Source organism: Chiloscyllium plagiosum, chromosome 12, assembly GCF_004010195.1.
Source record: "Chiloscyllium plagiosum isolate BGI_BamShark_2017 chromosome 12, ASM401019v2, whole genome shotgun sequence".
Taxonomy (NCBI): domain Eukaryota; kingdom Metazoa; phylum Chordata; class Chondrichthyes; order Orectolobiformes; family Hemiscylliidae; genus Chiloscyllium; species Chiloscyllium plagiosum.
In genome coordinates, this window is record NC_057721.1 from 29,251,676 (window position 1) to 29,278,906 (window position 27,231).

The following is a 27,231-nucleotide window of genomic DNA, read 5'->3' on the forward strand; positions in this document are numbered from 1 at the left end:
CCTTCAGAGTTCCCTATGTGCCCTCATCCCACATACTTCTTGCGTAGGCAACTTTTACTGTCTTCCAAAGATATGCAAAGCCAATACACCAGGACCTACCATTGTATCAGGCAACAGGACTCTGTGTGAGAATGGCTCTGGCTATACCGAAGGCATCTTGAAACCCATTGTACAGGGGACCCCCAGCTTCTGTCGCGACACTACAGATTTCTTACTGAAACTCAGCTCTCACAGACCAATCAAACCAGGAACATTCCTCATCACAATGAACATTTCAGCACTCTACATCAACATCCCTCACAATGACCGCATTGTGACAACAGCCTCAGTACTCAACACCAACAACTTCCAATCTCCAAGCATCATCCTACAACTCATCCGCTTTATCCTTGACCACAAAATTTTCACCTTTGACAACCTGTTCTTCATTCAAACACACGGACAGCCATGGGGACCAAATTTGCAACCCAGTATGCCAACATTTTCGTGCACAAGTTTGAACAACACTTATTCTCTATGTAGGACCTCCAACCAACAGGTATATGCATTAGGTATGTTGATGACATTTTCTTCCTCTGGACCCATGGCAAGGAGTCACTGAAACAACTACATAGTGATATCAATGAGTTTCATCCCACCATCAAATTCACCACGGGCTACTTTTTAATATTTATCTCATTCTTGAACCCATGCATCTCCATCAATGATGGGCATCTCAGCACTTCACTCTACCCCAAACCCTCCGATAACCTCATGATGCTACACTTCTCCAGTTTCCACCTGAAACATATTAAAACAGCCATCTCCTACGGACAAGCCCTACGCATACACAGGATCTGTTCAGATGAGGAGAAAAGTGATGGGCACTTGGAAGTACTCAAGGATGTCCACATAAGAATGGGGTATCTTGCTCAACTCATCGACCTCCAGTTCCAACATGGCACAACAAGAAACCATAATGAGCTCCTCAAGAGACAGACACGAGCTACAACCGATAGGATATCCTTTATTGTCCAGTACTTCCTAGGAGCCAAAAACCTACACCATGTTCTTCGTAGCCTGCAACACAATAGACAATAGACAATAGACAATAGGTGCAGGAGTAAGCCATTCAGCCCTTCAAGCCTGCACCGCCATTCAATATAATCATGGCTGATCATTCTTAATTAGTATCCTGTTCCTGCCTTATCTCCATAACCTTTGATTCCACTATCTTTGAGAGCTCTATCCAACTCTTTCTTAAATGAATCCAGAGAGTGGGCCTCCACTGCCCTCTGGGGCAGTGCATTCCACACAGCCACCACTCTCTGGGTGAAGAAGTTTCTCCTGAGCTCTGTCCTAAATGGTCTTCCCCGTAAAACATTATCAATGAGGATGAGTACCTCACCAAGATCTTCTCCAAGCCTCCACTTCTCACTTTTAAACAACCACCAAATCTCAAATAGATCATTGTTTTCAGCAAACTCTACGGCTTTCAGGACAACACCATACAACCCTGTCATGGCAGATGCTGCAAGACATGTCAGAGTGTCAACACGGATACCACCATTACATGTGGGGTCACCACTCATCATGTATGTGGCAGGTACTCTTGTGACTCAGCCAACGTTGTCTATCTCATACGCTGCAGGCAAAGATGTCCTGAGGCAAGGTGCATTTTCGAGACCGAGCAGAGGCTACAGATGAATGGACACTGCACAACAATCAACAGACAGGAGTGTTCCCTCCCAGTCGGGGAACACTTCAGCCGTCCGGGACATTCGACCTCAGACCTTCGAATGACGATCCTCCAAGATGGACTTCAAGACAGGCAACAACACAAAGTGGCCGAGCAGAGGCTGATAGCCAAGTTTGGTACGTATGGGGATGGCCTCAACCGGGACCTTGACACTACAGGTGACTCCCATTGCAACACACACACACACACACACACACACACACACACAAACCTCTCACAGACTTGTACCCCTTTAACTCACGCACATACACATACACACTCTCTCACCCAAGTCCCCCCGCATGCGCGTGCGCTTACACACACACATATAAGTTTGTGGGGTGAATTTGTACTTGCAGAATTACATTTTATTTTGCTCAAAAATTGCATGAATCCATGTAAGGTTTTATAAATCCCTTTTTAGAAATGGAATTAGTCTGAATATTGGGGCATAGATAGCCTCACACAGGGCACCTCACACCTTCAATGCATTATCCCAGCTGACACGGTACCTATTGTTAAAGTTTACTTGAGAATGTAACTTTAAAAAAAAGTTCTGGGGCTTACGTGTGAAAGAACTGAAACCAACTGTGGTCATTCTAAAATATGAGAGACTTAACAAACAATTCAGGTCTTTTTCAATATATAATTTCAGTTGCATCGTACTGCAAACCTTTGCTATAAATTCTGTGTCTTATGATCTTATACTTCACAACCACCTAGTGAAGGAGCAGGGCTCTAAAAGCTAGTGCTTCCAAATAAATCTGTTGGACTATAACCTGATGTTGTGTGAATTTTAACTTAAGACAACACATGTTTAAGATGCTGGATTAAAGAAGCATTGGCAAAATAAGGAAAAACATTTTCACATGATAAATGTTTGGTATATAGAATACACTGTCTGATAGTGTGTTGGTGGTAAGTTCAAACCAAATGTTCAAAGTGAATTTTATTATTGTCTGAAAAGGAACAGTGTACAGTGCTTCAGCATGAAGGTGGGGAGTGGCATTGGGTAAATTTCCCTTTCAGAGAGCCAGCACAAACAGAGTGGGCTTGAATGGCCTCCTTCTTTGTTGTAACTATTCTGTTCATCCATGAGCTTCAAAATGAAAGTGTTAAAGTCATAGAGATCCATATTTTCTTCTTCCCAAATCCTTTTCACAACTGTTTGTGAAGTGACCTGTAATGCTATGCACATGATGTTGCTTTTTCTATTGGTCTCACTGTGAAGGTGGGTGAACTGTTACTTATCTTTGCCTCCTGCTTCAGTTTTGGATCTAAATTCTGTGTAATTCCCACAGTAGTCTGTCCAAGTTTACTTAAACTCATTATAGTTTGTTCATGGTGTTGAGTGTTCCTGAAATTCACTGGGCTACAGGGTTACAGATGAGTTTGGTAATCTCAATAGTCCAGTTTGTTCTGTAGACATTATGCAAAATTAGATAAATGGCAGTTCAAAATCTTGTTCATTTGTACTTAGCATAAAGCAAATAAGTACTCACAAAGATGGCCAGTACATAGTTTCTATCCAGTGGAATGTGTGGGGAAAGTATTGGATTAGAAAGATGTTTATTGGAGACATGGACAGATGCTCCCATTTCAGATTCAATCACCAACCTTCCCGATTAACTTCCTTGGATTATGGGGAAAAGGTAGAATTGTGGAGTTGAGAATGATCAGATCAGCCATGATCTCAGTGAATGGCAGAGCAGACTCAATGGGCTGAATCACTTACTTCAGCCCTTATGTCTTACAGTGTTATGGCCTGCTTAAGACAAGAAGCCTTCTTGGGCTTTATTAATTTCTGGGACCCTATGCTTCACCGAGAGTTAATGTACATGTTAATTAAAAGCTATGATTGTTGGCTTTTGTCCTGACATCATAAATTCTCCTATTTTGAAGAAAAGGCACAATCAACTAATTATTTTCCAAACTCATGTTCTTTCCTATTTTCCACTAGATTACTGCAAGTAAAATGAACCTTGTGATTAATTTTTCATCCCAGCTGTAAAACTTGTGTTTACCATAACTTTAACAGCAAAAGTACAATGCTTTAGAAGCTAATTGTTCCTTCATTGTTGTTGTTTCAAAATTATTGGTGGATTTAATGAATACGAAAGCGTACCTGGCTGAACAATACGAAAAATACAAAACAATGACTATACCAGTCATCGACTGTTCTACTAATTTTAAACCACTGCCATTAATTGTTTCTGTCCGTCTGTAACATCTGCTTTTATATTCCAGGCACCAATATGAGACAACCATCTGCTTGGAGCTCTTTTATTGGGCTGGTAATACAGTTTTCTGGTCAAAAGTAGTTGCTAACTGTTACAATTTGTGTTTTCTGTCAACACATTGTCACAGTAAATTTGTGTGTTCCATAACCAGACCTCTGTCTTTAAGCGGAAGCAAATAACCTTATTCTTAATATGAATGAAAAGTATTTCAGAGGGTGCAATTAGCCTTTTATAGTCAGGGGCTTTTCAACATTTTTAGGACTGTTGTCAAGTTGTTCACAAGTGATGCAAGTTTACAGGTTTGGACAGTCTTTCTGATTCCAATATGCAGATAATCCAAGTGTCACTGTTTGGAATAGTGTTTGAGTGTCTGATGGGAACAAACATAAGTTGTGAGAGAGCTTGACAGAGCAGACACCGAGAAGATGTTTCCCCTGATGGGAGAGTATGGAACTGGGCTGTATAGTCATTGAGTTGATTCAAACTGAGAATGATAGATTTTGGGAATCGATGGCAATTAAGGCATATTGGAATTAAGCAGAAAAGTGGGTCTGAGAGTGAGGATCAGAAAAATGTCACCTGCAAGTTCTTCTCCAAGCCACTCACCCTGCTGGCCTGCAATTCCTTCAGTGTCACTGGAATGTCCTCCTCACAGGTATTGTAGATCTACCCTGCAATGAATGGATTGCAGTGGTTCAAGAAGGCAGTTCACCACCACCTTTTCAAGAGTAACTCGAGACAGGCAATGAATGCTGGGCCAGCCAGCAACTCTCACAAGTGAATATTAAAAAAGGTGGAGTAGGATCAAGATGCTTTATGATCTGTATCTTGCCTACAGATTTCATTTTCTCTGTCCCTGCATTGATAGGTTTAGGTCCTGCTCTGACAGAGGAAGGTTGAAACTCTGGGCCCTAATGTGTGCACCCTAGGAATTAGGAATGCAAGAAGGCTTACAGAAACATAGGAACAAGAGTTGGTCATTCACTCCTTTGAGCCTGTTCTGCCATTCACTTAAATTGTAGTTGATCTTTATCTTAACTGCATCCACTCTCCTTGATTCTGCAACCCTTAGTAGCCTTGCCTAACAAAAATATAACAATCTCAGTATTACAATCTCAGTGTACAATTATAATTACAATTTTGTTATATTACAAAAATATAACAATCTCAGTGTAACTATTTTTAATTGGGCTAGTTTCAACTGCATTGTGTGGTGAGAGTTCTGGATTGCCAGCACCTTTAATGTGAACCTATAATTCCTGACATCACCTCTGAAGGGCCAAACTCTAATTTTAATGTTGTACCACATTGTTCTGGATTCTTGTTTCAGAGAAACTTTCTCGACATACTTTCTATCCACTCTTATCAACTGCATTAATCACCTTGAATACCCCAATTAGGTAATTAAGATTAATGGATGGAGGACTGTGTTGTGTAATTTCTTGATATGCATAGCTGACAGGCAAATATATTTATTGAGAGCATACAAAAAGAATGATTATATTTTGTTTCACAGCCAACTAATATCAATTTTAAGTTTGCATCTCTCTATCTAAAGTCATATAGCAAGATATCTGATTAAAAATGTTTAATTTTGAGTGAGCACAATGCTGTGCCTCATATGCTTAAAACGTTTTGAAGTCCTCTCTTGTGAATTTTTAAAAGTTGGCCTTACAGAATGCTTTTTTTAATTGGTCATGAGTATGGGCATCACTGGTGAGACCAACATTTACTGTATTGTCAATCCCTAATTGGGCTTCAGAGGTGAGAAATGCTGCAGAACATGAAGGAATTATCATTTTATGGGGGAAAAGGGAAGTGGACAGGAAAATTAGAAATCTTCTTGGCTGGCCGAATACATTCTGAAATAAAATTGAGTGTTGTCATTGTGCTGGGAACAGAAGACTCTGCACCGGGACCATGATTAGAAGAAATCAGCCTTTCATCTGGGCTTTTGCTCTGCTGCAGTCATGACTGAATTAAGCACCACTTGAAATACTGTCCTTGAAATGCTAAATTGAGATGTTGAATTGTCCAGGAGCTTGTCAAAAATGTAACTACTTGACTGTGAATCAGGAGCTCTCCCAGTCTTCTGGGTAATATTCCATTATCAACTAACATAACCGAAAAAGAACTGATGATTTAAAGCATTGTTGTCAGTGTAATGTTCCTGTTGTAAAAGAGTTGCAGTGTTTGCCTATAAAAGTCATTGAACTTAAAACAAAAATGTGGAAGCAATTTTGGCATAATAATTTATTATTAAATGTAAGCGTTAATGTTTTGATATACATTTTAATATATGTACAATTTCTTAATCAGGGAAACCATATAGTATAAATAAACTATAAAGAATCAAAGACTTTTGGATACCTACAAAGTACTTTGCAGCTGCCTTTGAAATTAAAATATGATTTGTGGAGGCTGCAGTTCTGAATGTGTGCAGCAGAGGCCAGTGTATGAACTTAGGAACAATTTCAGGCACCACTGCAGCTTAATTCAAGTTTATTAATTCAATAATGTAATTCATTATCTTTTTGCATAAACCCTCTTACATTTGACTCATGGAGGACTGTAGAAGAATATTACACACTTTTAAACACGAATGATGTTACATATCCTTTTACAAAATTATCAGAACACGGTACAAATAAATAAATATTCAGTTAATCCTTTTCTAATATCAGCTGTAATATTTAATATAGGATATGTACATAAATATTTAATACAGGAGAAGTTTGTTACTGAGCAGGTTGTTTTACCAAGTTAAAAATAGCAGTAATTTTATAAATTAGAAATTGTTTTTGAGGTATTAGTATATAAATGCTTAAAGTTCAGATAGTATCCATACCATGAGATTATCATGGCTGTATTGAACTGTTTGAAATAAATGGACTAATCCGTCCATTAGAACAGAAGACAGAAAGATGTCATATAATTATGTTACACGTTTGTTTGCAAGTACTGCGAATAATAATTTACAGGCTGTGTTGTTCACGTATAGTATCAATAAAAATAACATTTTATGCCATTTCTCAAATCAAAATATGCTAAATTGCTAATTAGGGCAGTGTTGGAAAGCAGACAGGCAGAAATTTGGGAAGCTGGCTGAAATAATGATCACTGAGGTAGTTTGTCAGCATTCTTTATTGGGAGGGTGCGAAAGAAGCAAGGCAAATATGTAAGAAAGAAAATTGCAGGGTGCAGATTCAGGTGAAAGAAGCGTGATCACTGATTGTGAAGTGATTGGAGGAGGAGCACAGCATAACAATAGCAAAAGAATAGAACATGCTAGCTGAGAAATATTATCAGAAAAGAGTGGAGGCAAGAGAATAATCAGCATAAATTATATTCATAATTTTGTAACAGGATGTTACATGACACAGTAATCTGCATTTTTTTGATTCAAAGTAAATAGATCAAATCTTTTCTCATTAATTTTGAAAATGTATTTTCCAGTAGTGGCCTTGAACTACAAACCTTGTTTCGTCACTAATGTTAAAGAAGGCTGACCTCATGGGGACTTTTGAGTTGAACTCATTCAAAGGATTCTAGCAATTTTCCACTCTGAATTAATCCTAATGGAGTGTCTTTGCTGATTACAGGCGAGGAGAATTTCTGGATACCAGTAGCTATTAAATAACTATGTAAACGGACACTGCATTATGGTTGACTGGGAAGAAAGTCTATTGCTGTAATCCTTCAGCTCAGTTGAGCTGCACAGAGGAAATAGAATTTCTGCATGTATTATGCAAGTTTGATGTGTTGCTGGAGGAAGTGGAGAATTGCTTCCTTTCGAGCAGAACAGTACCATTCTTAGAAGAAGTCTGCACTACATGAAAGAAGACGAAGAAGAATGAATCTGACCTCTTTTATCCTGAGAAGTGAAAGTGAATGTGAAGAAAGTCTGGCACTCTCATTAACATTGTCAAGGAGGGTTAATTTTAAAATACTCATGGCGGGGGGGTGGGGGGGTGGGAGTGGGGGGTGATGATGACGGGGGACAAAACTGGTTCAAAGATTCAAGTTCTAAATTAGGGCAAGCAAATTTTGATGGAATTAGACAGGAGCTTGCAAGGATTGATTGGAGTACTTTGTTTGCAGGCAAAGGGATCTCTGACAAGTGGGATGCCTTTAAAAAAGTGACATAGTTAGAGTTCAAGGTCTATAGGTTCCTGTGAGGGTGAAGGGCAAATTTGGCAGGAATAGGGAACCCTGGATGAAAAGAGATATTGAGGCTTTGACCAGGAAGAAGAAGGTGTGGCTCAGGTACAAACAACTGAGATCAAGGGAATCCTTGGAGGTATATAGGAAATACAGGAGTTTACTGAAGAAGGAAATCAAGACAGGGAAAAGTGGATACGAGATAGCTTTGGCTGAGAAGACTGGATGAATTCAAAGAGGTACTTTAAGTATATTAAAGGAAAAAGAATAATGAGAGAGAGAATCGGGCCCCTCATGGACCAAAGTGGATATGTATGTCATAGAGTCATAGAGTCATAGAGATGTACAGCATGGAAACAGACCCTTCGGTCCAACCTGTCCATGCCGACTAGATATCCCAACCCAATCTAGTCCCACCTGCCAGCACCCGGCCCATATCCCTTCAAACCCTTCTATTCATATACCCATCCAAATGCCTCTTAAATGTTGCGATTGTACCAGCCTCCACCACATCCTCTGGCAGCTCATTCCATACACGTACCACCCTCTGCGTGAAATAGTTGCCCCTTAGGTCTCTTTTATATCTTTCCCCTCTCACCCTAAACCTATGCCCTTTAGTTCTGGACTCCCCAAAACCCAGGGAAAATACTTTGTCGATTTATCCTATCCATGCCCCTCATAATTTTATAAACCTCTATAAGGTCATCCCTCAGCCTCCGACGCTCCAGCGAAAACAGCCCCAGCCTGTTCAGCCTCTCCCTGTAGCTCAAATCCTCCAACCCTGGCGACATCCTTGTAAATCTTTTCTGAACCCTTTCAAGTTTCACAACATCTTTCCGATAGGAAGGAGACCAGAATTGCACGCAATCCCCTACCATAACTACCCTATTATTCTTACAGGTAGCTGAGATCTCCTTACAAGTTTGTTTCTCAATTTCCCTCTGACTATTGGGGGGGTCTGTAATACAATCCCAATAAGGTGATCATCCCTTTCTTATTTCTCAGTTCCACCCAAATAACTTCCCTGGATGTGTAGAACTGCAAAAGATGGACAAGGTTCTCAATCAATATTTCTCCTCAATGTTTACCATGGAGAAAGACATGGAGACTTGGGACCTTGAGGAAGTTAGTGGCGATATCTTGGGGACAGTCCTTATCACAGTACCGGAGTTGTTGGATGGATTGTAATGTATGAAAGTGAATAAATCTCCTAGTTCTGACCATATATATCCAAGTACACTGCAAGAGGCTAGATAAGAAATTGCGGGGGTCCTAGCTGATATATTTGCATCATTGTTAGCCATGGGTGACGCCCTGGAAGACTTGAAGGTAGTGAATGATGTGCCATTATTCAAGAAGGGCTGGGAATAATGACCAGTAAGCTTAACATCTGTGATGGGTAAGTTACTTGAGAAGATTCTGAGAGATAAGATATACATGCATTTGGAAAGTTATGGTTTGATTAGGAGTAGTCAGCATGGCTTTGTGAGTGGGAGATCATGCCTCACAAATTTGTTAGAATTCTTTGATGAAGTGACCAGGAAGGTTGATGAGGGGAGGGCAGTAGACATAGTCAATATGAATTTCAGTAAGGCCTTTTCATAAGGTCCTATGTGGTAGGCTGCTCTGGTAGGTTAGGTCACATGGAATCCAGGGCGAACTGGCAAATTGGATACAAAATTGGCTTTTTGGTTGGAAGCAGAGGGTAATAGTGGAAGGCTGCTTGTTGGACTGGAGGCCTGTGACTAGTGGAGTGCCTTTAGGGGTTGGTGCTGGGCCCATTACTGTTTGTTATCTATATCAATGCTTTGGACGAGAATGTATAAGGCATGATTAGTAAGTTTGCTGATGACCCTAAAATGGGTGGTATCATGGACAGTGAGGAAGATTATCAGAAATTGCAATAGAACCTTGATCAGCTGGGGAAATGGGCTGAAAAATGGCAAATGGAGTTTAATATTGATAAGTGTGAGGTCTTGCATTTTGGAAAATCAAATCAAGATCGGAGTTTCATGGTGAATGGTAGGGCCTTAAAGGGTATAGTGGAACAGAGGGATCTTGGTGTTCAGGTTCTTAGTTCTCTGAAAGTGGAGTCACAGGTAGACAGGACACTGAAGTAGGCTTTTGGCACATTGGTCTTCAGTCTGGGCACTGAGTATAGAAGTTGGGAAGTATGTTGCAGTTATACAGGACATTGGTGAGGCTGCACTTGGAGTATTGTGTTCACTTTTGGTCACTTTTTTATAGGAAGGATGTTATTAAACTGGAAAGAGTGCAGAAGAAATTTACAGGGAAGTTGTCTGGACTCAAGGGTTTGAGTTGTAGGGAGAGGTTGGACAAGCTAGAATATTTTTCTTTAGAGCATAAGAGACTGAGAGGGGACCTTATAGAGTTATTTAAGATTATGAGAGGCATGGATAGGGTGTATGCACTCAGTCTTTTTCCCAGGGTTGGGGAATTACGGACGAGAGGGCATCAGTTTAAGGTTAGGGGGAAGAATAAAAGGGAACCTGAGGGGCAATTTTTTTACAAAGAGGATGGTATACATGTGGAATGAGCTACCAGTGGGATTAGTTGAGGCAGTTACATTAACATCATTTAAAAGGTATTTGGACAAATAAATGAATAGGAAAGGATTAGAGGATATGGGCCAAGTGCAGGGAAATGGGGTTAGCGTGGACAGACATTTTGGTCAGCATGGACCAATTTGGGCTAAAGGGCCTGTTTCTGTGCTGTAGGTCTCTATGACTCTATGAAGGATATCCAGCATTTTCCTATTCAAGCGTTCTGTGCACTTACAGAATTTCCGACCTGGATATTTGACTACATACATGTCCTTTTCAAATTCTTACCTCCAACATATTAGATGGGAGTCCATTTATCTTTTCCCAGAGAATCCTAGACTTGTGGAACAGGCTAGTTATTTGCATTGAAAGTACTGATTAATTGTATATGATTAAGATAAAGAGTTTGTAGCAATAGCAGAAATCACATGTGGTCAAGGTTGGTATAATTTAATATAAGTCATGGTTCATATTGGACTTCAATTCATTATTCAGGAGATTACATGGTACCTGGAGTATAGAGAATCTTTTGGCCTACTTCATATCGTTTCACAATTATGTAGGATAAATTAGATAGTATATTTTTCTAGTTGGTCTATTAGAAAAAAAAGGTACTTTTCTGTTGACATTTTTTACTATGTGGTATATAAGAGTGCTTGTGGAGAGAAGAGGGTGAAGATGGGAAGATACCAAATATATAGGGAGAAGATCTCAGAGATGCTGGTTGCAAATACTATAGAGGAAGTAGGGAACTTAAATTTTGGAGATCCCCATATTCAGTCATAATTTTGTCTTTCACTCTTTATATCACTTACACATTCATAGGTGAGCACAGAAGCAATGGAACATTGCAGATTTGAATGTTTTACTATGTCAGTGATATCGTACTACCTTCATTCTAAAATTTATTCTTCTGAATTCTGCAGGGAATACGAATGATAAATTTCACAGAATAGTCTAAATACATTCAAAACACTAAAAATGTTCCATAATGAAGCTTAAAGTAGTGAAGGGAATCCGGCAAATATTTACCAGCAAGCGTATGAAATAAATGTAATATTTTAATACCTAAATGGTGTGGCTTTGGATTTTCTTACTCATCACAATCTGAGAATGATCATGATTCGACTGATTTTGAGTTTAACAGCATCCCATCTCTGTTCAACTATATTTCTAATTGGCTAACCTAACATGTTCTGTTAGTTTTCTCTTCTGGCTATTATACTGAAACTTCAGTACTTACAGATATAATTTATTGAAATGTTATGCTGTTTTATGTGGTGTATAACTATTCATTTGTAAATTCTCTCTCAAAAACATGTAAAAACCCTTGTAATTACAGTGAAAACCTTTGTTTAATGTCTGTTTAAGGCCCCAAAACATTCCAGTTTGTAACGTAAGAACCTTAACTAAATGGAACTTAACCTGAAATACTTCAAGTTGTATTGGGAGGATCTTTGCCTTTTTAGATCCTTTCTGATGTGTCACATAAACATTAGACTTGGCTTAGAAAGATTAACTGACAATCTAGGAAATGTGGTATTATAGCACTGATAACATAGTTTAGAATACTAGGCACACAATGTCCTCAGCCGTAAGGCTGTCTGGCTTCTTGTTCTTATCGACTGCTGAAGGTTCCAAAATCCAAAAATAGAAGTTTTTTTTTGTGTGGCAATATTGCCTGCTTGCATGACTGGCCATTCAATCTGTGCACTTAAATCATATAAGGATTTAAACAATGTTGGCAAAACTCAAGGTAAAAACTCAGCAGAGAACTTTACAATGCCATTTGTCATTTACTTCTAAAGTGACAAGCACCATTGTAGATATACCCTCTTTGCTGGATAAAGGGGACAGGAGTTGTTTACAAAAGGGAATAATTAGTGAAACACAGAACATGATTAAAGTGCTGCAAATACATGGTGATGTTGAGTTAAGGCAAAGGAGCTCATAATAATATGAAACAACTTACTTAGCTCTTTGAAGTTCTTTCAAATCTTTTGAATCGTATAGTATATTAGCTTATAAAGAGGTCATTTGCAGTTTGTTAATTTGAAATATTTAAATTTGCATCCTTCAAAATATATTCCTCAAATAACCTGAAGATAACAACACTAAGAAATGACTCTCTTGGTGGGGTTGATAGCAATGACTTACAAGATCACAAGATAAATATAAACAGTAAAACCCATCCACCATTCTTGAATTCTAAGCATGACTGATGGAACATAGCAGGCACCAGTTTCCTAATATAAAGGTGGCTAGTCTCAGGTTTTAAATTGCAGGGTAGGCCTGATGTTGAACAGTTAGATTCCTTAACTGCATTTAGTTCAGTTAGTCTTCCTCAGATGAAGTGATGTAGTTTCCCATATATTCTTGAAGAAATGGGCTGGATTTTGTTTGAAATAGCAGATTTTACCCCAGATATGTTTGGGTTGTACAGCCTCCACAGTGACCAGAGCTACTTTTAAAAACAAAAACATAAAATGAACAGTATTGTCCATGTCTGTTACAGTGACAATTATCTGTCTTTGGCCCCCTCCTAGTTCTTGTTGCTCCGTTGTTCTTGGGGATGTCATCTGAAAGCACAGCATTGATGATATTCAATTATTTCTCACCACCTTTGCTCACACTGCTGTGAAATGATTAGACTGCATTTATGAAGCCAATACTGGAGGAACAGAAATTTCCTCCAAAATTGGGAAGACTGAAATCATTATTTTCAGTTCCTGCTCTAAACTCCTTTCCCTGGAAACTGACTTTATCCCTGTTGTTAGCAGAAATATGAGAATAAACCAGTCAATTCCCATCCTTGGTATCATATTTGACCGTAAGATGAACTTTTATCTTATATTCATGCCATCACTATGACCTCCTATTTCTACCTTTGTAATCTTGTTTGGCTCCATCCCAGTCTCAGCTAATCTGCTGTTGAAACCTTCATTCATACCTTTATTCCTTGTACTTGACTATTTCATGTATTCCTGGCTGGTCTACCCTCTGTAAACTTGATATCATTTGAATTCTGTTATCCAGTCTTGACTGGCCACCTGGTCAAGCAAAGCCTTCATTTAAAATTGTCAGCCTTGCTTTCAAATCGCTTCATGGCCTCACCTCTTCCCATGACTGTGATCCCCATCAATCCCACAGCCCTCTGAGATATCTGCACTTACTATTTCTGGCCTCTAGATCAGTGCTTCCCAAAGGTTTTCTCTTTGTGAGCCAATTTTGAGATTTGAAAATTGCCTGAGCTCTATGAGAGCAGAGACTTCGAGAATCTGTTAGGGAGGGAGCGCAATTGTTATAACTTGCAGAGGGCTCATGACCCCAAAAATGTTAGCTCTGAACCTCTCTTACGGTCCTGATATCTATGCTGAGAAGTCCTCTTTGAGAGTATCTGCCACTTTAATCGCTCTGTTATTGGTGTCTCATTATTCAGTTGCCCAGGCTCCAGGCCCAAAAATATTCCTTCCCTATCTCACTCTCATTCTAGCCCCTCAACCTTTTGTTGACCAAGCTTTTGGTCTTTTGACTTAATGCCTTCTTATAGGGTGTTTCTTACTTGCTTTGAGAAAGCTGATGTGTAAAGCCTTGGGATGTTTCATTGTGTTGGAGGCACCATCTAAATGGAAACAGTTGTTGGTAAGTGTTTCCACAAGACTACCTTATTTTCTTTGTGTAACAACTAGGACAAAATGGACAAAACTGCTGGGGATATTTCAGTACCCATGATGTGTAATAGTCTAATAATGAAGTGCAGGCTGCATTTCGAAGTGGTTAAGAGTATGGGAAATTTCACATGAATGAATGAGAGAATGACTGGAGTGGCCCAAGCAGGGACAGATCAGCAGAGGGCGCAGCGCTGGAGAACGGGAGGCTGGGTTCCTTGGAGCGGCTGTCAATCAATGGCAATCAAAGGCTGCGTGAGGTTCGGGCTGGGAAGCTTGCTCCTCTCTGCTCTCTGGGAACAGCTCCAACCTGCTGAAATTAACTCCGAGAAAGCCAGGGCAACATTTCAATCCTGGAGACCGGGGTATCACCCTCCACCTAGTTTTGTTCTTATGCCTTTCCCGACGCCTTGCCCTGAGATGGTGCTGAAACATAGTTATTGGAACCTGTGGATTGCTTGCCTTGGGATAATTTGTTTCCAAGGTAAGACTTAAAAGTTATTTTGTTTAAAAGAAAGACATGTTTCCCAAGTAGCAACACTTCGCGACAGAGTAGTTTGCGGTGTTGTTGGGAGAAGACTGACGCTGGAAGTTACCAAGATACTTCACTAATGAGGTCTTAACAGGTTCCTTCATTTTCTTCTTTATTTCTGACGTTTTGTGGTTGAGATTCGGTTGTTAATGGAACACCGAGCGGTGAATGGACAGAGCTCTGTCGTGGAGTGTAATGTATTAGAAGTGGAGAGTGTTGCTTTTAATATCTGTACCAGTAACTGATACAAAGTGGGGGAGCGAGCGAACTAGTCAGGAGAGGATCACAATTTTACAACAGTGGTGCCAGTTTTTTTGACTCTGCCCATTTAAAAATGCAATAATAAATGTGAGACGTGTTCACAATTTGTGGGATTGTTTGTATGTATGTGACCGGAAATAAATGTAAACAACGTTACTGATGATTCTTAAACATCAGTCAGAAATTGCATGAAATGTGTTATCAAATGTAGGTCATGTTTGCTAAGATGGAAGCGGTAAAACATCCGATGTATTTGAAGAGACTGCGTGTTTCCCAGGCTTTGTCCAGAATTGTCAATCATGATATAACTTAGAATGAATCAGAAATTCTACTTTGCGTTTATTTGAAGTAGCTGTCAGAAGAGAGAGAGAAACGTGTAGTAGTAAGAAAAAAAATTGTGAGGTTGATGAAATTGCATACTGTTGTCAATTATATTCTGGAGTATTTTAATTTTTACTGTATTGGTTTGCAGTAAGTTTGTTATCCAGCACGGATTTGATTGACAGGTATGTCAGTTATTTCGGTCTTACTTTGTGAAAGTAAATGCATTTGGCAGATGAATTGAAACTGCAACAATTTTGTCACTATGTTCTCATTTAAGTAACAAAGTTATTTATTTTGACAATTTTGCTGAATGTTCAAAGAAGTCCGGTGAGAAAATTTCAGGACTGGTGAGCAGCAGATTATTTTGGGTAAAATCAAGTAAATTGTCAGGATGGACAGAGTTTAATAATGGTAAGAGAGTATGAGTGACCAAGGGCTTGTGAAACAGGGAGGGGGTGGGTCTTATAAAGATAAAATGACAGGTAAAATGAATGCCTTCAAATATTCTGAAAAAAAATATGGAATCTGTTTCTTATCTCCACCCAAACCAAGGGCAGAACACACTGGAGACATTTTATCAGCCCTTGGATATTGGTAATGGTCTGTTTCAGAACTATTAATCAGGAGTATTCAACAAGGCATAGGGGTGGAAAATTTCAGTACTTATATCATAAAGTCACTGTAGTCCTACCAAACTATGCGGCTGCTCTGTCATGAAAGAGAGAGAACAGGTGGTGGTTTAACCTGAGGGTCACCAGGTCTTGGGCGATGGGAGAGGTCAAGAAGGAAAGTCTTCATGGTAACATCAGATGCTGCGTAAATTTGAATCAATGCTGTTGACATCCGTCATAGAGCTATACAACATGGAAATTGACCCTTCGGTCCAACCTATCCATGCCAACCAGATACTCTAAATTAATCTAGTCCAATTTTCCAGCATTTAGCCCATAACCCTCAAAAAACCTTCCTATTTATATACCCATTCCAGATGCCTTTAAGTGTTGTAATTGTGTCAGCCTCCACCACTTCCTCTGGCAGCTCACTGGGTATAGTTTACAGGCTCTTGAATCATCTGTTGAGTACTGTTGTTGAGAGTGTGGTGCTGGAAAAACACAGCAGGTCAGGCAGCATCCAAGAAGCATGAAAATCGATGTTTCAGGCAAAAGCCCTTCATCAGGAATGTTCAGAACTATTATCAATCAGGAGTATTCAACAAGGGTATAAGGGATGGAAGATTTCAGTATTTATCATCATAAAGTCACTGTAGTCTTACCAGACCTTGGGGCTGTTCTGTCACTAGAGAGAGACAACAGGTGGTGGTTTAACCTGAGGGTCATCAGTTCTCGGGCGAGGGGAGAGGTCAAGAAGGAAAGTCTTCTTAATAACATCAGCCGCTATGGAAATTGAACTAATGCTGTTGATGTTAGTCTGCATCGCAAACTAGCTGTCCAACCAACTGAGCTAGCTCCCACACCAATAAATCTGAAACTTTAATAGGCTAGCTTATCCAAATAGGCCACTGTAGTTTGGAGGATGAGTTCATACAGTGCATTCAAGACAGTTTTCCTGAACAGTGATCCTTCTCAACTGACAAGACCAGAGAATCCTTCTAGACTAATATAGTATAATGAGACAGTCTAAGTTAGTAATATTTAGTGTAAAGGAACTTCTGAGGAAGGGCTCAAGTTTCCTGAAGAAGGGCCTGTGCCCGAAACGTCGAATCTCCTGTTCCCTGGATGCTGCCTGACCTGCTGTGCTGTTCCAGCAATAAAGTTTCAACTTTGATCTCCAGCATCTGCAGACCTCACTTTCTCCTCAAGTTTTCTATTCCTTTCAACAGAAATGTAGGTAGCTCTGAATTGAGGTTTCAAATTTAAAGCCCGTCATAGAGGTATATGGAGTGAATTTGGCTGAGGTATAGTGGGAGTTGAGAGGGTGGTGCTGTAAAATCACAGCAGGTCAGGCAGCATCTGAGGAGCAGGAGAATTGATGTTTCAGGCAAATGCCCTTCATTATTACGCCCGAAATGTCAATTCTCCTCCTCCTCAGATGCTGTCTGACCTGCTGTGATTTTCTCTCACCACATTTTTGACTCTAATGTCCAGCATCTGCAGTCCTCACTTTCTCCTGAGCTATTGTGGGAATTTGATTGCCAGTATTTATCTACCTTAAAATATTTTAATCATAAGAATTACTTTTTCTTTATTCTTAAATGTGCATTACGTTTTGGCGGGATTAAAAACTCCACTGGAGAAATAGCACAATCTTGGCTAACTCGAGGCATTTAGATTTAAAGGGTTGAAAGAATAAATAGTCAACCTAAGGACTGGAAGCCTCTTAAAAATCAGCAATGACTGATTTTAAGAAATTTGTGGAGCAAGAGAAGGTAGAATATGATACATTAACACAAGGCTTAAAAATGTTTTAATGCTTTTGATAAGTATATGAAATAAATGAGATTGATGGTAAACATGGGTTCTTCGGGTAATATTAATTATGAGAAATAGGGACATGGCAGAGAGGTTAAATATTGTGATTGTATTCACAAAAAATTGAAATAATATTGTGGAAATATTCACAGGCCACTTGATTCCTCCATAGTGAGCTACTTGATGTAATTTGTATTAAGTGAATACACTGCAGAAATTAACTCGCTAAAAGCTAATAAATTTCTTTGATTTGATGATTTCTAACCTATGATTTTAAAGTTTCATTAATTGGGCACTTGACAAATTCCAATTTGACACAACCTGCATGGATTTATGAACAGGAAATCATATTTGACGGGTCTATTCAAATATTGAAGGTGTAACCCACATTTTAGCTAAAGGAAAGCCAGTTAATAAAGTCTACATAGATTTTTAGAAGGAATTTAGCAAAGTTCAACACAGGAGGGAGTTATATTAGATTTGGAGTTATGGAAATACTAAACATATTTGTATGGATTTGGAGTCGGTTAATAAACCAAAGAGGTATAAATATGTAATTATTCACATGCAAGGTTTAACTAGTGCAGAGCTTGGCAGCTATTTATAATCTACTAAGATTAAGTGGCTGAGTGCAATAAATCCAAATTTGTTGCTGATAGTTTGTTATTTTCTCACTTAGTTTTGTAAGAGGATGTAAAATGCTTGTAAATGGATGTAGACCGGTTAACGAAATGTTAAGTTATGTATTTTGTTAGTGAGAATAGATAAATGGAATGTCTTTCAAATATGAGAGATCTAGTGGATATTGGAATTCAGAATAATCTGTGTTTGCAAAGAGTGTGCAATGAAGTTTGAAAAATGGACTCCTCCTACCCATCAAGATAGACTTTGTATCATAAATTTAACAAAAAGTGCTGCAGTATTGAAAGAGATCATTTTGTCCAAGCACCACTGAAGAAACACTCATCTTTTATCATGCTATTTAAATATTCTGACAACAAATAATTTATTCATTTCCCAGTTTTCCTGTGGCTATTCAAATTAAACTTTTACCAATCTTTCTTTTGGAGTAGATGGTCCAAAAAACGTACTTCTCTTTTAAAATACCCAACTTCACCCTTTTCTTTTTCAGCAAAGGTTAGATTAACCATATTCAGTCCTTTGTTATTTTCAGCCTTTGCAATAACTGATACAATCAGTATACATTTGTAATACCCACTATTTCCAGTATTTCCACAAGCATCTTCAAATTATATAATTATTAATAACATTATTTTTATCTGTATTTATAGAATACAAGTGTTAGGCAAAGGTCAGTGATAGTAATTGAACCCTAAGTCTGTATTGAAACTGAGTCATATAAATAAGCTGCAGTCGTATCTATTTTATAACTTATGAACTTTGCAGTTAGCTAGTTAAACAGCTGTGCCTTATTACAAATGAAGGATTTCAACATAAAGTATTTAAGCACTTTAGTGCTGTGATTATAGGAACTACATTGTTTAAGAAATACACGAAAGAAGGTTGAACCACTAAAATGCATGCTTCTTTTGTGACCAAAATTATAGAAAAGTAATAAGGTTGCTTTACTTTGTGCAGATGAGTTTGTACTGTGAGTTGTGTTCTCATGTTATGCTTTTCTCATTTCTGGTATAAGCCTGTAAGCTACTTATTCTTTCTAACTAGTAAACATGATCCAGTCCTACTTCAATAATTCTGCACTTACTAGATTTGGCATTTGGAAATCTCTCTGCTTGCACATAGTACTACATTTCATGTACACATTTGGTTGTTAAATATGACAACCAAGTGGAAAGCTATGGTCACTTTCTTTTTAAAATGTTGAACTTTTTGAAGTTCTGTTGGCTAATCTGTACATGTGCTGAAATGCTATGTAACTATTGCTTCCAGTGTGTGCTGACCTACATTGAGAATTTGAAAACGTTTCCTTCACAAATCCCTGCATCTCTTCTCCCTATCTCTGCAACTCCTCCACCTCTAGAATGTTCTGACAACTCATCCAATTATGACCTCATGCATCCCTGTCAAAAATAAATTGTGCACTTCTACCATTTTTGTTAATTTACCGTTGTGAAATAATGCAAATTAAGTTAAAAGCTGACCTATCCTGATGCTGTTGGTGTTTATTCATATTCCGTTTTGTGATGATGCTGCTTCTTTAACAAGGTTAGGTTATCCTTGGTTTTTTCTCAGAGAGGTTGTAAAAGATGCAAACTTCGAAAACTTGAAAGGTTTTAGGGCCAGTTTGATTATAGCTAATAGATACTGCCTCAGACAAAAGGCTTTTAAGTTTGGAAAAAAAAGTTGCACAATGCAAGGGGAGTGGCCAGTTCTCCCAGCTCAGCTTTTCTCTGGTTTGGTTTTTGGTAATCTGACTATGCACTGAAGGCAGTTGGGCAGTTTTGAAGCTGCTGGACCCAAAGAAGCTGGTCCATGCTGGTCCTCTCTGACATCTGTCCTGTAAGAACCTGGGTTTGATTTTACCTATTGTGCCAAGGGGTGTTTATGGGAATTGTTGCAAATATTTGGAACCGCATCATTAGGTTGTAATGATCTGTTTGGTTTTCGTTAAGGTATTCGGTATTGTGTTCTCTTTTGTTTGTGTTTAATTTGGTAATCTTGTAAATAAATTCTGTTTCTGTTTCAAATAATGTGGTTTGCCTAACTGCATCCCTCCTGGATTATCCACATTACACCTGCTTAAAACAACTAGCAAAATTAACTACTTTCTTGAAATGTTTTGAGGGGGGTCTGGCCTGGTCCATAACTCTTTGAAATTATAAAGAGTAATCTTTGTACATTCACTTCCAATTTCATTGAAATTGGATTGTGTGCGAGGTTATTCATATTCAAGCTATTGCGGTGGATGTGACTGTAACTCACTTTGAAAAGTGCATTCACCGACTCTGAGACCATTCCTCACTAATACTTTATGTTTCTGTTTCTAAACACTTGCCCTCTCAGGTTCCCAGCATCCCGTTCCACCTGTGCACAGAACAGACAGTGGTTAGCATTCAACTGCATTAACTTATCTATTCAACTGGGAGTCACACTTATGGATTTTTTTGCTTGGAAAATCACAGCATTGGTGGGGTTTGCTGGCAAGGTCATTTTGTATGCGAGTAAAGATGGTAAAGTGGGAACTAGTGAAGTGTCCACTCAAAGTTGCACAGTTGAAAACTATTTTGAGTATACCGAGGCATTTTGTTTCTGTATTGGGTGCTCACGACGACCTATTTTGATTGGAAGCTTTTATTTTGTCTTCGAGTCATAGAGATGGACAGCATGGAAACAGACGCTTCAGTCCAACCCGTCCATGCCGACCAGATATCCCAACCCAATCTAGTCCTACCTGCCAGCGCCCGGCCCATATCCCTCCAAACCCTTCCTATTCATATACCCATCCAAATGCCTCTTAAATCTTGCAATTGTACCAGCCTCCACCACATGTTCAGTTAATAAATCCATAATTGGTCTGTGTATGAAGCAAGTTTTCTATAAGGGAATAGGAATTGAACAGCTTTTGTGTAATTTGGATTCAAACCTGATATATGCACTTTAACATTGAGCACAATAATATTTAAGATTTTTGCCAGGAATGTTTATGCCATGTCATGCAGCCTTTGCTTGCTCATGGCAGATCTTGAATGTGCTGGTACCTGAATAAAGTTTAGCAGAAACTTTAGGAAAGTACCTAGCTCAAAACCACCCAATTTGTGTCTAGTTAGTTGATCTCCCATCCAAATGTGCACTTACTTTGGTCCATAGGTGAACAAGTCAGGACACAATTCACTTGTGTCTCAAGAAAAATGGATTTGCACTTTTTAGATTGACAGCATTTTTAATGCTGTTAATGTTTGGTTATATTCAGATCATGTGAAAGTCAGCTTGTGGATGATCAGTTTTATTTGAAGCATTTGCCTTCTCTGGAAATGACTAAGTATTTGCTGATGGAAACAGTTTATAGCATAAATAAAAGATTGGGCTAAATAGTTAGTTCCAAAAGTGCTGCTGGAAATGGTGCTACATACAGGAGCTGGAGGCCCAATGATATACATTATGTGCAATCCTCATAGCACTCGTTTGCAGCATCTTCTACTGGAAAGGGCACAATTTAGGGATATGCCAGGCATATCCAAGCAAATAGCAAGACACAGAGGGCTCCAAAGTATCGCAGATTTATTGGAAGCGCATTTTCTCTGAATCATAGAAGTTATCACATGTATTGTAGTATTTAATAAAAACCCTCTCAATTGTTCCACAACATTCATTCACATTTAAATTGGAAAGTTTCTTTCTTCAATAAGAAAGCTGGCCAGTAAATTTCAGCAATACAAAGACTTGCATTTATCAAGTATGGCTTGTCACTTTGAGACATCATAAAAGTGTTTTCAAACCAATTTAGTATGTTTGTTTGAACTGTAGTTGCTGTTGTAATATCAGAAGTACTAATCAATTTGAGTGCAGCAAGTTCTCTCAAACAGCAAAGTAATACAGTAATGACCAGGTAATCAGTTTGTCGTGATATAAGTTTGAACGATGAATATTGATTGGTTTTTGGGGTAACTTGCCTGCTCTTCCTTTGAAATAATGCTTTTGTGTCATTTTATGTTTGCATCAGAAGGCAGACAGAATCTTGGTTTAACTTGGTCATCAGAATGACAATGCAACACACCTTGGGTGTTGAGGTGCGCTATAGGAGCTTTTTTATTTCTTGATATAAATAAGATGTTAGCATTTGTTGCCTGTACCTAATTGTCCTTGAATTAACTGGCCTGCCGCGCTATTTCAGAGGGCATTTGCTGTGGCTCTGGAGTTGTGTGTAGGCCAGACCAAGCAAAGACAGCAGATTTGTTTTCCCAAAAAGAAGAGTGCTCCAGATGAGCTTTTATAAATGTAATGGCCACTATACAAAACTCAGATTAGCTTTCAATTGCAGACTTAGTTAATTGCATTCACACGCTGTCATCTACTGTGGTAGCATTTAAAGCCATGTCCCCAGAGCTGAGCCCAGGCTGCTGAATTACTGATCTACTGACATTCCTATTATGCCTCTCCATTTCCAGGTCTGTGGAGTGGGACGTAAATCCACAATCTTATGACTCTTGTGGAAGTTCTACCAACTAAACTTGGGCTGATTCCACCAAGAACCCCATTATTGTTTTAGAATAACATTCAATGGAAGTAGAGAGAGATTTTTGGTCCTCTGAATGTACTTTGTTTGAATTATTGAGTGAACTTGGAGCAGCATGTGCAATGTGGAAACTCTTTCTTATGCACAAGACTTTGTTTTGCATGTAGCTAATCAATAATTGCAAAGATGGGTCTTTCCTATTGATGGAGAAAGAGCCATGCATTTTAGTATTAAAATAAAATATTTCATTTGTGACTAGTGCAGTTAACACAACATGTCATGCTATCACCTCTGAAACATCATTTTTTAAAGAACTTTTAAAATAAACAGTCACTCCTGTTATGTAGTAATGGCACATACACAAATTATGTATCTTCTCAAGTAAACAAAGAAATTTCCCATTTCTGGGTACATGTGTAATTGTGTTTCCCTTATTCACTATCATTTTCAGTTTTATTATTACCAAAATTGCCACTCTCAAGCCACACTAGGGGGCAATTTTGAGCTGTGAACACTAAGTATAGGATTAGGTTTAAGGCAGCCCAAATTTTGCTTTTTTTTAATTTCAAGATTTCTACCACCCAGAAAAGATGTTTGTCCATTCTGTCCAGGATGCTTTACTAATCCTGGCTTCGGATATTAAGAGTAAAAGTGTCAATCAGTCCTCAACAATAAGAACATTTTCTGAACTTGAAAAACCTGGATCAAAGAAAGTTAATGTGCTCGTTTGCTGTATCCATTATCCCTTCTGTTTGGTGTTATGAGTTGCTGCACTTGAAGTTTTTTGTCATCCGTTATTCAATTCTCTTAAGCAGTTTTAATTATGTAAATGTGCTTTGGTTCATTGTTCCTTGAAATTGGTCTTTTGTATGGGAACAGAATCACACAATGTTTCAAAATTTTTAAAAATGTTGGAAGTACTTAATGGATAGGGCTGGCAGAATTTCATGATTCAAACTATGTCGAAGAGGTACTGCATCTCAAGAATTGAATGCAGTTTTAAAGCTGCATATTTGAAAGAATGATTTTTAGAATAGAATATCCTTTATTATTAAGTGTATTCAAGTACAGAGTACAGTGAAAGGTTTTGCAATGTCACCTCTTATGGCGCCATCTCAGGTACAAAGTACCTGGATCCAGATCTTCGATTAAAAAAAGAGGAATGAAAAAGAAATGTAGTTACATTATGAATCACTGTAAAGGAATGCAAGTTAGAAATATGACATAGTTAAAAGGATAGACTTTATAGTCAGATAAACAAATTACAAATAAACATTACACTGCAGTAGTTCAGCGCAGGGACTTGCATATGTGGCCTGACCGCTTGTGCCAGACTCCAGTCCAACAACTGTCCACGGTCCGCAAGTCTGCTCTGCACCAGCTCTCAGCTGTTCCAAAGTAAGCTTTCTCTGGCCTCACCCCTTCATCCCTGCCGCAGAGCTTGCCAGCCTCCACTGCAGGCCTGGCTGCCTGGGCTCATCAGCTCCCCCATTCCCCTCTGGGTAAGTCCAAGTCAGAAATTAGAAATAAAGCACACAAAAGGTGTAAAAGGAGAGGGGAGAGAAAAAGAACAAGAACAGGTGGAGCAGAGGAGCTCCAGCTGGAGCATCTTAGCCTGCTACCATCTTGCCAGATGAGCATACTTGCAGTGTGGCATCCAATCATATAGCTCCTCCCAGGATTCATTCCATTGAATCTATGAAAATGTTTTGAATGAAAATACTGTCTGTCTTTAAGTGTGATACCTGTGGTTTGTGCAGCCAAGGGCACACACAGGATGTCATGGAAAGAAATGTCACCCTTGGAGGCAGCGTTAGCAGAACTATTTTATCCCAGTCGTGGAATAAAACAAAAACCAAGCTGAATGTTTGGATCAGTATAAACTGAGTATGACTTGAGCTGATTTAAATAATTTGTATGTTGACTGAATGAATAGGATCTCATCCACTTTAATGAATAGTCTTTTGTCCAAATTTTAAATCTCGCTAAATATACATATTTGGCGAGAGTATCACTAACAATAAGCAGTCAGTACAATGGCTGATAATTATAAGCAGAATGAGCAGAGTAAGTGCAACTGCCTTGATCACATTTCGGAACCTTCTTCTCTGTATTTTAATAAAGTTCTGTTATAGTTTATCCTGTAAATTAGCCAGTAACAGGATGACAATTAGAAGAAATAAACACTAAATCATTAGTATAAAGTTCCAGACCACCAGTGGGGATATTGCTAACATGAGTCTTACAACATTTAATGAAGCCATGTTTGCGAAAGCAAATAACCTCAGCATTATCCCCACAAAAAAAAATTGTAATGGTAAGATTAACTTCTTGCTCAGATTATAGGTTTCTGTCAAGTCCAGGTCTTCATGATTTGTACATTCATTGGCTCACAGGGTCCTTCAGACAAATCCAGTGCTTCCATGAATCACTCCATTAGTTTGCAACAGTATATGACCGCCAGCACCATGTCACGCAGGTCTTTGACTGCTTTCCTAGCAATTGCACTGACATTTTTACCGAACAACCATCCCTCATTTTTAGTCACGTTACAAGTGACAGATTGGGGGCTTGGCGACAAGGACGCCAGAGCTCCTTTCTACTAATTTTTTTCTGAAAAACAATAATGCTGACAGCTTCTGGTGGGGTGCTGTAACAAAATGAAGGACTACCTTCTGTACTTGGCTAGTGACTGTTGGAAACCTGTGATTGGCAGGAAAACTGCTATAACAAGGTGCGCAAATCAAATGGAGCCCTCATTGAACAAACTGTTAGCATCCTCAGGTAGCAACACTGCTACCTGCGCAGATTTGGCAGAATCAATCCCCAAAACAACCTGGAACAATGATCCTGGTTTTGTTTTTTGTATGCTGTATCACTGTTGTTTTTCGTAACGTGGATGGCATCTTCAGCTACTACTGGATGAAGATCTTCAACATGATGAAGGTGACAACATTCATGACATGGAAGGTGAAAAAGAAATGGGATAGTCCAGCAGTTAGAGCTCGTCAGCTGAACAATTCCTGATCCTCTGTACAGTATTAAGTCATTCTCCTATCATGACCTCTCAAATCTCAGTCTTTGTCATTCTGTAACATGTGGTAAGGACACTTAGTCTTTGTGGATTGATTTATTTGATTTGACGTGGGCACACCACATGTTTTGACATTCAATAGTTTAATATTGTCCCTTATTTTTAAAAGCTGCCAGAAAGCACTGGCTCAGCAACAAACACAGACAATGCTGGGGAAACTCAGCAGGTCTGGCAGCATCCGTGGGGAGAGTTAATGTTGCGACTTCATCTGACTGGTTCTTGAAAAACAAGTGCAAATAACAAGTTTAAAAATTTTAACTTATCTTTAGATTGCAGTTTTATTGTCAGAAGGATTTTATTTTACGTTGAACACTGCTGTAAAATTTATCACTGGGTATTATGAATCCAAAATTTGACAGTAATTGAACTCTAGTGCAAACCTTTGTTTTCCTCAAAAGTTGCTTTTAAGAAGATAACAAGAAAACTACAGTAGACTTCTTTGTTATTGCAGTGAGTTTTAGATGATGGTGATGTTCTCTTTGCTGTCAGGCCATCTATTTAGGTTACAGTCTTCACAGCTTGAATGTCAAAACAACTGAAGACAACCACGTCTGAGAAAATCATGTCATCTCTCAAGCCTCCAAGATGAAACCAGAAACAGTAACGTTTGGATGGGGAGCTGGATATTAACGAAACTAATTTTAAAAAAAATTGCACAGAATCAGTGCAGCGACTGATTGTGGAGGATGTATATTAAAGGTTTCCGTGGTGATTAGTTTCCACTTTGCACTCAGTGGACTAACATTCCCTGTCTAATATTCTGCCTCTGTGACTAGAGTGTTATCACACTAATGGTTTAATACTTGTGACAAGTATCTTCCTTGGTTCAGGCAAAAGGTTATTGTCTCTTTGGTCACATTGGAAATTTTCTACATCAGTGGAATCTGATGAATATGCTTGTTGAAGTGTTTTATTATCCTTTCCTAAAATAAAGATTGGACTGAGCATGGCTCGGGTGAAGCAAAGATTTCTTGACTGTTCACAAAACGGTTAGAACTTGGCATTAATGTTCTGTGAAAGTGATTTTTTTTTTAAAAGGTGCGTAAATAACCTCTGCCAGGATCAGATAAAATGAATAACAGCTTC

General features: G+C 38.8%; 1 protein-coding gene across 1 annotated transcript in view; it reads left to right on the forward strand.

Annotated features, from left to right (window-relative positions):
* Positions 1 to 14,482: 14,482 nt before the first annotated feature.
* Positions 14,483 to 27,231, forward strand: part of igsf11 (immunoglobulin superfamily member 11) — a 180,877-nt gene continuing 168,128 nt past the window's right edge. Inside the window, exon 1 of the mRNA XM_043700766.1 lies at positions 14,483 to 14,834. Coding sequence (XP_043556701.1) covers positions 14,486 to 14,834 — 349 coding nt within the window. The 5' untranslated portion in view covers positions 14,483 to 14,485. The remainder of the gene's footprint in view (positions 14,835 to 27,231) is intronic.